At 41.1% G+C, this 13,271-nt stretch overlaps 1 protein-coding gene across 4 annotated transcripts in view; it reads right to left on the bottom strand.

The window, feature by feature from the left end:
* Positions 1-13,271, bottom strand: part of phkb (phosphorylase kinase, beta) — a 93,786-nt gene that overhangs the window by 18,710 nt on the left and 61,805 nt on the right. For all 4 annotated transcript variants that reach the window (XM_076736740.1, XM_076736818.1, XM_076736913.1 and 1 more), the window contains 2 exons: positions 7,137-7,192; positions 6,674-6,767 (listed from right to left, as the gene is read on the bottom strand). In XM_076736740.1, the coding sequence (XP_076592855.1) occupies positions 6,674-6,767; positions 7,137-7,192 (150 nt within the window). The remainder of the gene's footprint in view (positions 1-6,673; positions 6,768-7,136; positions 7,193-13,271) is intronic.

Below are 13,271 nucleotides of genomic sequence, written 5' to 3' on the forward strand. Positions count from 1 at the left end.
GGTTACAGCACCACACTTTCCACTCAATAAAATGTTCCAATCATACCTTCACCACCAACATTACAACAGACTGGGGGTGGGAGGAGGTGGGAAGAGGTCCTTTATTTTGAGCTGGGGAGTAGGTGGTTTCTGTCTGGTCAATGCATAATCTGTCCACATACTGTAATTCCATTCCATCGGCAGCTCTACGGCACAAGTACCATAGTTTAACCAAGTCAGAAGTCAAGTCTCATGACTCAGCCTGGTCCCACAGCCTCCAGATAAAAACACTGAGTCAAGTCAGATCTCAAGTATAAAGCCACTTTATGAGCTGAAAAATGTTAACATCAGCAGTGCAGGATGTCCAGTGTACAGAGAGAGCTTGACATTAATGCTCGACTCCAGCAGGGTATGGCTGAAGAAGATGCGCTAAGAGTAGCTGAGGTCAAGTTTCACCCTTAATTGGAGGTGAAAGCATAACTCCCTCACAGGTTCACTTTAGAGTTTTGGGGTGGATTCAGCTCAAACCCTAACACAAGCTTGAACCAGCAACACTGTTTTATTGAAGTCTTCTGCTCTAGTTGTGACATTAGTAACACTGGTGCACAATTACCCAGATATAAATAGCAAGACAAATAAATAAAGAGATAAATAGAAATATTTGACTGCTTTTGCAGGTGCTGCAGTAATTACCCAGCTGTTACATGAAAAGGTTCCCAGTTCATCAAAACAAAGCAGAGGAAAAGGTCATGGCTTTCTCTCTCAGCCATCTCTGAAATGCATTTAGAGAAGGCAGCAAGGAGAACACAAGAGCTCCAGCTTATCAGTTTCTAGAGCATTTCTCTGCTGCTTTAGATAAAAGCCTCTTACCGCTGTGTGGCCTGCTGTCAAAATGCACTGATTCAAAGATGCAAAGAGAAAGAAGATGGCCATTGATCTCTCTGCTCTGTTTCCTTGGACACACTCACTACAAGTTCCCGTTTATGTGTGCATGCATGTTTGTGTGTGTGCATGCGCGCATGAGCTGAAGTATTTGCACTATTGTGTAGATGTGTGAATTACATTTTGGATGTGTCTGGCTGAGTGTGAAACCAGAGTACTTATTCCCACTGTGACAGCCTTAAATTCTAAATTTAAATACCCCCCCCAATCTAACCTATCATGAAACAGCATCAGTGCATCCACACACTCAAGTGGCACTGCAGGAAATCTGCCTATCAAGCCCTCCATGCTGTATTCTTCCATCTCAAACCAGCAGCAATTCACAACGTCAACCAAAAGGTGGTGCTCTGCTACTCTAGTGGACTTTCTCACTGTTCTCGAAAGGCTGATCTGAACACAACAGGACGAAGCAAGAGTTTGAATTCGAAAGAAATTACAATAAAAAAGGAAATGAGCACTCTCTCTATACATATATATATCTATATCTATATCTATATCTATATCTATATATATATATATATATATATATATATATATATATATATATGAGAAATGGTAATTGAGGATTAAGTGGCATTAAAAATCACTGTCCTAACAGGCAAGAATGAGACCTGGAGGAGAAACGCTAAAGGAGGTTCGAAGAACCTCTGCACCCAACACTTCCTGTGTGCAGCATACCAATGAAGAATGACAACACACAGGCAGCCTATCAAAGCATCCTTTCATTCCCGCACATTTCCACTGACCGCAGCACAAACAGCAAGCCTGACAGGTGGGAGAGATAATAAAAAGCTGTATTTAAATGCCGTATTTTACATTTCTACAGTGGCTACAAGGTGTGAGAATGGACAGTTTTTCAGGCAAAACTTTGAATTTACTATTGGGACAGTCCTCAATTTCATAGGCACTCAGACAGAAGTAGGTTCCTGCACATTTTTATACTTATGGCCCCCAAATAGTGTAAATGTAACTGTTGGTGTCATAAAATGTGCATAACAGATTTACTTCTGCAGCAGATGCTGTCACCAAGAAGGACTTAAAGGAAACCTGCAGGTACGGGTTCAGCATCTTGCCAGACAGCTCAAAATGACACTGTGCCTGCGGAATTTGGGATTAAACTTTTAAATGATAGGGTTGCATTTTATATACTGATAGAGGTTGCTCTAAATGTTCTTCCTGTGAAGTAATCCCTTACTATCTTGACTTTTAAGGAAGGAATGGGGTCAAAGTCCACAGTGAAAAAATGCATTCAAAGCCTCAGGCGAAGCTAATGGCTTCTGCAGTCACTGTTAGTCAAATCAAGTGGGTATCTTCCAACATTACAATGTTCTTAGTCCAAAATTTCCCCAGACAGCATTTCCTTGCAGGGCTGTGTTGAAGGGACAGTAATACAAAGAAGTAATTTTGCACTAAAAAGACTAACTTTGGAGGATACCCATCTGATCTGAGTAACATTTTGCCTTCTGCTGAACTTTTTAAATGCATTTTTCTACAAGAGGACTGCAGACTTTGACCCCCATTTCAAACACTTTGGGCCTGACCAAAACACACAAAGTAGTCCCCCGCTAATTGTAGCTACATCCTCTACAATTGTGGAGACAAGTGTACATCAGCTGCCCCACGTTTCCCAAATGTCCAAGCTGGTTACTAAAATGATAATAATCAATAATCATAACTGACAATAATATAAGAATAAGACCCAGGTCTTTCCTTTGAAGTCTTTGAAAGACCTGAAGCCTGTCTCTGAGTGTCTCTTTAGGACCTGAATTGGAAGACTCCAGGTGTCGCTTGTAATTGCAACATGTACAGAAAATTAGAGTCACCCACAGACAAAATGTCACCCGCAATGATTTCCACATTGACCATCAGATATGAAACCAGAGAGAAACAGCTAAAAGGAAGGCTATGTTTGGGCAAAGCTGTGATTTGCAAGGGAATAAGCTTTAGGGTGTACGAGTGGGAATAACACATTGCAAAATGTAATTGCCACTCTCCCATCGTCAGGCAGCTGTTGTCAACACAATCAAACGGCTGCGAGGGACGAGGTGAGGTGAGCAAATGCAGCCTGCAGCACCGGAGATGGTGGTGACTCTGAGATAAACAGATTCTGTCGAGTAAGAAACGTCTGGCTGGGCTTCGGATTTAATATTCCGCACAGCGTCCGCTCTGACTCACAATTGCATATCCATCTGAGAGGCTGAGCACAACGCAGCAGAAAGAGGCAGTGGGGAGAGAAGGAAAAAGTAACAGGTATGACAGTTCAAAGGCAGATGATAGACCTGGAGGGGAGAGTTGTTTGGTGTAACAGACATAATGAGGGCGGGGCAGGGCGTAGGCCCAGAGGGGAGAACGGGGTGAGAGAAACGGATGTGACGGATAGAGCAGGAGATGGACAGAGGACAGAAAGGCCAAGATTAAAGAACAGAGCCCGCAGAGATGACATGATAGGAGAAACTGTTTGTTTATAGAAGGTGGCATGGAGAATAGACACCACATAACAGAGAAGACAGATGAGGAACAGAGGCTAGGGAGGAGACCAGGGTTTGAGTGATGGATATGATGGAGGAAAGACAGAAGACGGGGGAGATAGCAGACTTCAAACAATACACATGCAGATGAGGGACAGAACCTAGAGGAGAGACCAGGGTTTGAGTGACGGATACATTGAGAGTGAGACACAAGTTGGAATGGGAGGGACTGGTTGGTGTCACAGATACGACAGCACAAATGGTGTAATCTGCTGTAGATGAAAGAAGTAGAGTGGACAGGATGGAAACAGCAGCAAGTGATGGACTGTTACTCACGAAATGTTCAAGAGACTGTAAGTTCCTTCTCCTGTTACTGACAGCGTACCTAACAGATGTGATTCAGACTGGAATATTTACACCCACAAAAGATTGGCAGCACTTCCATGCAGGTTAAATTAACATTTTTTTTTTCCCCCATCTAATCTTCCTTATTGTTTGTTGACAAGGGTTGGGATCCACTTTCAAGCTGGTCAAATACTAGATAAGAGGTTAATAAAGTTTTTATTATGTCTATTACTTTCTCCCATTTCTATGAACAAACAGTAGTGTACACGTGTAAAACAAGTTGACCCTGAATACATCTGATAAGGGATTTGAAATGATTTAGTTGATGAGCAGATTTGCTGGTGGATTCAGAGTTTATGAAATTCTATTGAATCCCATCGCTTTGATGAGAACATATATCAATACAGAAAGCAACATGAGGGATTAAAACAGGATGCAATCATTTGCAAATGAACTGTGTTTACAGACAATGTCTTTAACAAAGTGTTCCTGAGTCCATGTAGTAATCTCCTTTATCCAATCATGTGTTCACAAAGTGGTGAACCTCGCTCCATCCTTGCTTGTGAACGACTGAGCTTTTCCAGGATGCCCCTTTCATACCCAACCATGACACTACCACCTGTTACCAATCAACCTGTTTACCCGTGGAATGTTCCAAACAGGTGTTTTTGGAGCATTCCACATCTTTCCCAGTCTTTAGTTACGCCTGTCACAACTTGTTGCTGCATCAAATTCAGAATAAGAAGATATTTACAAAAAACAATGTTGATGAGGGCAAACATTAAATGTAATGTCTTCATGAAAAAGGGTTAGTAAGCTATGAGATTAATTTCTGTTTTTCACCCCAACATTTTCAGAATTAGGGTTGCAGGTTTTGAAAGGTTTTCTGTTAAAATTGGGCTGCCATAAAACACACATGTTTCATTTGTAATAGTAGCATTACTGCTAAAATAAACACTTCTCTCCTTTTGTACCATTCCTCATAATCATTTTACTCCAGTTGAATATCACCTAACCCTTGTTAAGTGACACGACTGGGGAGTTTACCTAAGAAAGCCACTGAAGTGACTGATTAAGCAACAAAGAGATAAAAAATACAATAGAAAATGTTTATTGAACAAAATATGGAGAAGTGTAAACAACAAATAGGAGAGTAAAGCTGGAATAACATTTTCATTTTCTTATCTTTTGAGTCTTATCTTCAGGTTGAGTAAGTATAAAGCTCTATTTGGCTCATTGAAAATCCATGATCTATTTTCAAAGATTACAAAAAGAAGCTGTTTCTCTGAATTCTTCATATTCTTTAAAGTTACTGGGATTTCATCTAGACAGTTTCATTACATTCTCATCAGCAGCTTCTAAATCCCAGCAACTAATCATATTTTAACTACCAAGTATTCAAACGCAGGGGAAACGGTCAGTAAGGATGGAAGCGATTCTGAATGAACCTCTGTGAACCTCTGTGAATATCACATCTGGGACATCTTTCATGTCGCACAGAGCTGTCCAACATAGCCTCCTGAGAACAAATCTGGAAGCTGCTCAGCTCCATGTATTTCCAATTTGCCTGAGTGACACAGTGACAGCTCCACCATTAGGCTGATCAATCGACGTGAACAATCACCGTTCGACTGATCAGTCACTTCAACCAATCCGCAGCCTTGCTATGATTGATGGGACAATCAAGAGGAAAATCTTAGGAGCAGGAAATCTGTGACTGACAGCTGATGGACCGACTGAGCCAAGTTCTGTTGGGATATTGATAGCTACAGTGACTGCTGAAATGTAATCAGTAAGGTTTCAATTGACTGTTGGCAAACCGCTCCCTCAAATAGCGATTGTCCAATCATAGCTTAGCAACGCTAGCTCAACAAAGCGGGTCTGTTGAGCTCTGGATTTCTCCATATGCTGAAATAGTGTGCATGGGGCTGTAATAAGAGCAATATACTGCATGTAAGTTTGGAAGACGGTGTCTTATAAATGAACCTTTCCAAAACCAAAAACACGAGAGCGAAAGTGTAAGGAATAAACAGTTTTATAATGTAATAAACATTAGCATACTTGGCTAATTAGTCGCTTTCAATAGTAGCATAACTTCCAAAGGCAACAGTCAGTATATTATTAGATAACTACGTTATTATGTGGGGTGTAACAAAAAGCTCTGTGCACACACATCGACACATTCACAACATAAGAGCTAGTGTAACACCGGACCCGAATGCTATTAACTGCCATGTCAGAGTATAGGCTAAGGTCACTGGCCCTGCCCTTCACAGTGCTGGATTTTGGGAAAGTTAACCAAGCGTGACGTTGCCAAGCTCATCAATTTGTCCACTTTCTCCTTTTCCAAAGTAAGTGAAACAAACTGTTTGAAAAATCTAACAAAAGGTATATTGAACCTTTGTGTTGTTTGTCAATGTCACTTATTATGAATATAGCCCAGCATCTACAGTATCCATAGTCTGGTATCAGTCTGTAGGCTATAGAATATTTCTCACACTATGTTTCTCAGATTATACTATGAAACGAGGGCAAATTACCTCTCAAATTACCCCCTGTTACACAAGATTGTTGCTCCTATATTTCCACGTCTTCTACATGGATAATCAATTTGTAACAAAGAAACTAGTGACATGCACTGAACAGGCTTAGTGCCGTATATGTAGTTAATGTATGCATGTTTAAGATCCTTTCAGGGGTTTCTCACAAAAAAACACACAGAAAGTTATCAATAACCACAGAATCTTAATGTTAGCTTGCTAGTCGTTAAAGCTAGTAAAATCTGCCTGTGATAGTCGTCATGTCTGTCTACTTGTTTCTGAAGTTAAGGACCCATTGTTTCAAAAACAACAAACTACATAACAGTAAGCTGCATGTTTGATAAGCTTGTTAACTGATTGGTGACTGAACAACGTGTGACTGATGTGTGTCTGTGTTACCTTAACCAGCTCCTTCTGAGGCCAGATCTGGATGGGCTCCACCTGCTGGGGTGTCTGGGTCTGAATGCCATAGGTGTTCAAAAACACCTGCAGTCTACACACACACACACACACACACACACACACACACACACACACACACACAAATATAATTTTAAATTGTGTCTATTGTAGTGGACAGCGGTCAGATAGATGATGCACTCATGGGGAACTGAAGCTACAGGTTAACAAGCTCCACAGAGCCATCTGACCCTGTTTGACACACATACACCCACACTCTTACATATGTATCTAAGTGCGCACACACACACATGCTCACATGAACCCACACACAATGGCTGAGCTCCGGTTTTATGCGCTCATCACAATTAGAGCTGTAAGAGCTTAATAGAAGAGAGGAGTGGAAAACCTCACTTTATGGCCGGCAACACACACACACACACACACACACACAAACATTTACCTCTGGCTCTCTGCTATCAGGGCCACATGAATTACAACATCATTCTCTATGGGACCCTGTGAAAGAGAGAGAGAACAGAGAGATAAATATATGAACCGCATCTCTGTTACATGTTACGTCAGTGGTTACATTACATTGGTTTGTGTGTTTTCTTTCTTGAGAGCATCCCTCATTTGGCAACACTGGAAATGTACACTGGGACTAATGCACACCTGTTGAATCTGTACAGATGTATCAGAGACATAAGATGCTGATCCAAGTGCTCATGAGTTATTTCTCAATCTGGTCCACACACATCACTTACTGTTAGTGTTTTGTTTACTAGGATTCATCTTTTACATGTTCATTGTGATGTAGTAGTTTGCTTGTTTGTGTACATTCTTGTTTTATTAATGTATTTCCTTGATGTGGTAATGCTGTTCATCTACAATCCATGACAATAAAGCAAACAGGAAAAGAATTAAACTGAGCTGAATTAAAAATAATTGATTTGTGCGTTTGTGTGAGAGAAAGAGAGACAGAATTCAGCTCACTTGCACAGAAAATGACAATATAGCCTGTGTCATTGCAGCCTCCGCTCTCTCGCAATTTAAATAAAAAGTCAAATTCTGAATAGCCAACAAAGGTTGATGAGAGATGTGGGAGCGCTGGGCTGGCAGGGAAGGAGCAGGGAATTAAGAAGGACAAGAGAAAAGTAAAAGGAAGAGCAGAGATGAAGAGAAGCATGAGGACGTTACTGATGTTTTCACTGCTTTGGTGCCCACACAGTGAGATGAGTTGAAATTACATTAAATGGCGAAGTATAATACAGACAAAGAGAAGCAGAGCACCATGACATTTCTGATTACTTCTTCCCATAAATGAAATAACACAAAATTAGTTGAGGAATATTTTGATATTAATTTTAAGGATCTTATTCAGTAGAATCCACTTCATTAGCTGGTTACAGCTTCTTTAATGTGAGTCGTTCTCATATCACCCTAATACTGAACATCCTCGGGGAAGTGAGGTGATTAATGCTCAGACAGAAATGGTCAGAAATATCAGTTAGTCACTTCAATTGAATTGTGGCGGGCATGTGGCATTCATTTTGACATGTTACAGACTAAATTACTGAGAATTATAAGATAAATAATCAATAATGAAACATTCATTTGTTGCTCCCCCATACACCATCAACAGCAAATCAGATTTCACTCTGTCCGAGCATCATGTTGGTTGAGGGTTTGTGTCATTGGAGTTGATCTCAGCAATTCAAATTTCCCAGCTCTTCATTACAATTTACAATCAAGGTAAGTGTGTATGGCCACATTCTGTTAAGATCATTACAACAACACACCACTAACATACTGGAAAAGGTGATTTTCTTATTGCTAACAAACCCCAAGAAAAGATCAAAACCAACAATGACCTGAAACTAATATCCTACTCAACTTTTACATTCTAATAGAAGTAGGTTATCGCGACCCATATTTATGTTTATTGTCACACAGTGACCTCTAGTGGTCATTGTAATATGAAGCAGCACAGGAAGAAGTCTGGTGATGTAGTATAAAGAGCAAGAAAGACCACATGTGGAAGAGGTGAGGTGGACGGTTGGGTCAAACTTGTTCATGTCCTGGGTGACTTCATAAGTCACGCTGACGTTCTCCTGAAATAACCATAGCCATACTGCAGTAATACCCATGAACACAACAAATGTGTAGCTAACAACTGTATTCAGACAGAGCTAAAGCAATAAAAACACATTGCTTTTCATTTCTTTCATGTGGCTCTAGAAGGCCACAAGCCATCAGGCCCATCAAGGCAATACTTCCACTAACACTACAACATACATACTGTCAAAACTGCTCAGAATAGAGCGACACATCACTCGTGCTGCCTACAGTGTGGATGCCGGGTGAGAGCCAACATGAAAGATGGGGAGGAAACACAGAGACAAGAGGGAACAAACATTTCCAAGGTTTTCTCTGCAGTAATCTCAGACCTTTTGGGCTCGTGGATAGTCAGGGAAAACACAGACAAGAGCTATCACAGTTGTTTGTCTTGTAGAGGAGCACCTGACTATATCACACGGAATAAATCACATGCAGCTGAAGCAGATATGTTGGAAAGAGACAACCTGAATTTAAAATTTTCACTTGTTTTTGGAACAGAAGAAAATGGAAAATATTTGTACCCAAACACAATTTTCTAACACTGACTCTTTTCCTCTCATATTCGTGTGCCTGTAAATGACAGTTTCGGTCTGTGTGACCATATTTCTTTGTCTTTCTGCCAAAATGAGTGTTAACAATGTTGCAGTTCTTTCAGTCTTTTATGATTTTCCTGTCCAAGACTTGTGTCTATTGTTGTATTTATGCACATGCAAATGTCTTTCTGTTTGTGTCCATCAGTTCCTTTCATCTTCTCCTTTACTTTTAGAGGTACAATTTTTATGTGTAATTTGTACGTGTGTGTGTGTGTGCAAGAGAATAGTAAGCAGAGACGATCATCTTCAGTTCGACTGAGTGACAGTCTATTCAGGGCCATTTCAGAAGCAGGCAGCAGCTTGTGACTCACAGGAGTAGAGGCCTTTCATCTTGTTCTTATTGTGGGGATGCGCACACACACATGCAAACACACAGACACACATACATACACTGATCCATGCATCCATACTCATAGAACATGGCAACACTCTTGGACATGAAGGCACAGAAGCTCCTTTACCGGCATGCACAGACGCTCAGATCCATAGTCAGTTACAAAACACGGAGCCAGGGAACAACACATAAATAGGCCTGTTTTTGGATGCACACACGCAGAAAGCTGGGAGCCATTTTGTTTGGTTGATAAGAGCTGGTTTTAGCCAACAACCTCGTTACCATAAATCAGAGAGTAGCAAGAGAACAGAGAGATGGGGGTGGCTGAGCCGGAAAAAAACACAAACCTCTCCTGATGAATAGGGGAGCAATGGCTTCAAAAATGCTGCAATGCAACTCTCTCATTAGCGCTGGTCTCTGAGCAGACAAAGGACTCATTTGGCAAAGGAGAAGATATGGAAATGCATAATGGAGAAACAGGAGAAATGCACTCCCTGTCAGTCTCACTCCCTCCTCGGTGCACTGCAATCGAACCTCGGCGACATGACTGTGCAACCGCACAATGAGCTGAGTCTTCAAATGTTTCTTTAAACAACCTTTTGAGAGGCACCCTAAAAACATCAATGAAGTGTGACCAAAATGGTGTCGAGCCTGACAGGGAAACAGAAAAGGGGAGATGTGCCGTTTCACAAAAGCAGCTCTGCGACAGACTGCTAAAAGGTAACAAATCATAATAGATGCATCCGATGTGAAGCCGCTAGTCTGATGTCAGCACAGCTCAGGCCAAATCTAACACTTTAAAGACTTCTGTAGCACTCCCTGGAATTGGGCTTTAGAGTAATTAATGAAAAGACAAAAGCTTGAACACAGGTGATTTAAGTTTTACAACTTTAATACTATGTATTACAAGGGAAACTGCACAAATAATGAGGCAGATTTGATGGAAACAGACATGCTGTTTTAACCCTGTCCCACTTTGCCCTTAGAGCGGATACGCATGTGAACACAACAAAAATGTGCTCTCTTTCTCTCATGTGCTGTCTCCACCTACATACTAAACCATCACGCCAACCCACCAACACTCCAAGTTCAATCAGCCTCTCTTGGGGAATTGCACTGGAAATTACCAACTGCAGTAGAAGAAGACTAGGTGGGCTCAGGGAGGTTGAGTAAGCCACAGAAATGGATTGCATCACATGAACATGATATAACTCCTGGAATGCACTCAACATCACAGGCTGGTGATATCTAACAATGTATGGTATGTATCCAAGAGGGAGCTTTGCTGTTGGGTAAACACTGGGGATTCAGCTGCTGACAGACACAGGGCGGCATGCCATTGATCTGAGGAGGTAAGTTTATTGTGACCAACCATAAACCTAAATGTACTGTATATAAGACCATAAACCTTATTACTGCTGGTGCCTTCCACATAGGAACTTAAAAAAATTACTCCGAGCTGGAATAGTTCTAGTCTTCTTGTGTAATTTGCCCTAAAAGGCTCTTCACTCAAATATGAAGAATAAGTGGATAATTCGATTAAAACTTATACACACACAAGTAATTCATCTTAATTTAATGTGTACCTCAAACTAAATGTAAGATACACTGCATCATAAAATTGAAAAAAAATAAATAAATCCTTAAAACTAAAAATTGCAAAATCCTTACATTTTGCTTGCTTGCTTGCTTAGAGTCAGAAGAGAAGATTGATACCACTCCCATATCCTTCTCTTCAATATATGCAACAGCCAGCACCTGCTTAGTTAGCACAAAGAGTGAAAAGAGGAGGAAACTGCAGTGACCAGCCAAGAAATAGTCCAGCCCTGTGTAAGACACCAAACTGTCCTTCAAGCAGTTCATTTTTTGTACAGTTTATACAAGTGAGCCCATAAGTGAGCTTTACAGGCACTGGCAGGCAGATTTAGATACCAGTATGCAGAGCCAGGCTGGCTGGTTTCCCTGGTCTAGATGCTAAGCTAAGCTAAACAAAGCTAAATGAACCAGTCAGACAATCAATCTACCATTCTCATCAGCGTGATTTTAAGATCCAGCAGGCTGCCCTTGAAAACTCTCTGCACTTCCCCTGCCAGCTCCAAACAACTGACTGGCAAACTTAGCATTCGCTAGAGAGTATAGTTTAACAGCTACAGAGCCAGATGTTTCCCTCAGGGGGTGGTGGAAACAAACTAAAGAGAGCTAAAGGGAGAGTGAAGATTGGATTTAAGGTCATGGGGTAGACACAAACTCGACTCCGAATGAATTCTAGAGCTGCTGTGTCACTGTTGGATGTTTAAAGAAGACACTTTCTGGTAACACGTTTGCTATGATAGTCTTATTTTTCCAGCCCGAAAACTACAATGAGGTTTTCCATTACTTTTCGAGACTTTTTATGGATCAGTAGGACGTGCGGATACTCTCTGGGTCATTGCACAGTCTGTTTCAACTTCCAATTTTGATTGCTCCTCTTATGATACCGAGTTATTCTTACAAATACACAACACAGAATATGAAAGCTGTGTGCGCCTGAGGGAACTCCAGCTCACCAGGCCAGAGCGCTGAATACCTTAACTCTTTACACAAGAACGCATGGGCAGGAGCAGAGCCCTCAGAGCTGCCACCAAGCAGAACTCCTGCTCTGTTAGCCTGAGGTTTAGGGGTGAAGTAGAAAAAGATCATATCATCAGTGCAGGCGTGATGCTGCCAACCCGTTCAGCTGCACTCATCATTAATTAAATAATTGAATACCGCTAAGTTTTGCCTCAAACTTTGAATTGATATGGAAATAAGATTCATTTATTCATGAATTGAGTCGAGCAAAGCTAAAACAATGCAATGGAGTATTTAATATTAACTTGAGACCCCTTGTAGGAGGAGTATTTGAAGAATCAAATGTGGTTTAGGGCATCAGTGAAACATGTGGTCATGGCAGGAATTGGCCGATGGTGAGAGAAGCGTGGCTGGACCGTAATTGGACACGTGCACGTTTGTCCGAAGACTTTGAATATGGAGATGGTAACAATGGAAAGTCAGCAAGATAGAGTTTAAAAAGGGAAACTTTTTTAGAAGTATATGCATGTATCACAGGACTGTGTACTGTATAAACGGGTTTAATCAACAGTCACAAATAGGAATTGCATCAGTTTGTGCCAAAAGGCATTTAAGGAAATCTTCCTGCAGCCAACGCAGAGGGCTGCAGCAGCAAAAGGACATTTGTCTGCACCTATAAAACAACAACTCAGCACTCTTGCACTCACAGTGCTCTGCTGAGCAAGACTGGCCTGGGCCAGGTTTAAAAATGTTTCTTCTTAGATGATAAAGCTGCTGTTATTCATAAATCGTAATCATTTATCAACCACAGAGAAAAGCCAAGACAAACCAGGAATTAAACATGCTCTGAAGAGTCATCCATTTCATCAAAGCCAAAGACCTTTAAGAGTGTTTCATTTCCACCAGGTCACCCTCAGTTCTGTCCACTACAACCACAGTCTGCTAGGCCGAGGCCTGCTGGATCGTAGTTATGTATTTTTATCCTCTTCATTTCCTTGGT

This window comes from Chaetodon auriga, chromosome 1 (genome assembly GCF_051107435.1).
Source record: "Chaetodon auriga isolate fChaAug3 chromosome 1, fChaAug3.hap1, whole genome shotgun sequence".
Lineage (NCBI taxonomy): Eukaryota > Metazoa > Chordata > Actinopteri > Chaetodontiformes > Chaetodontidae > Chaetodon > Chaetodon auriga.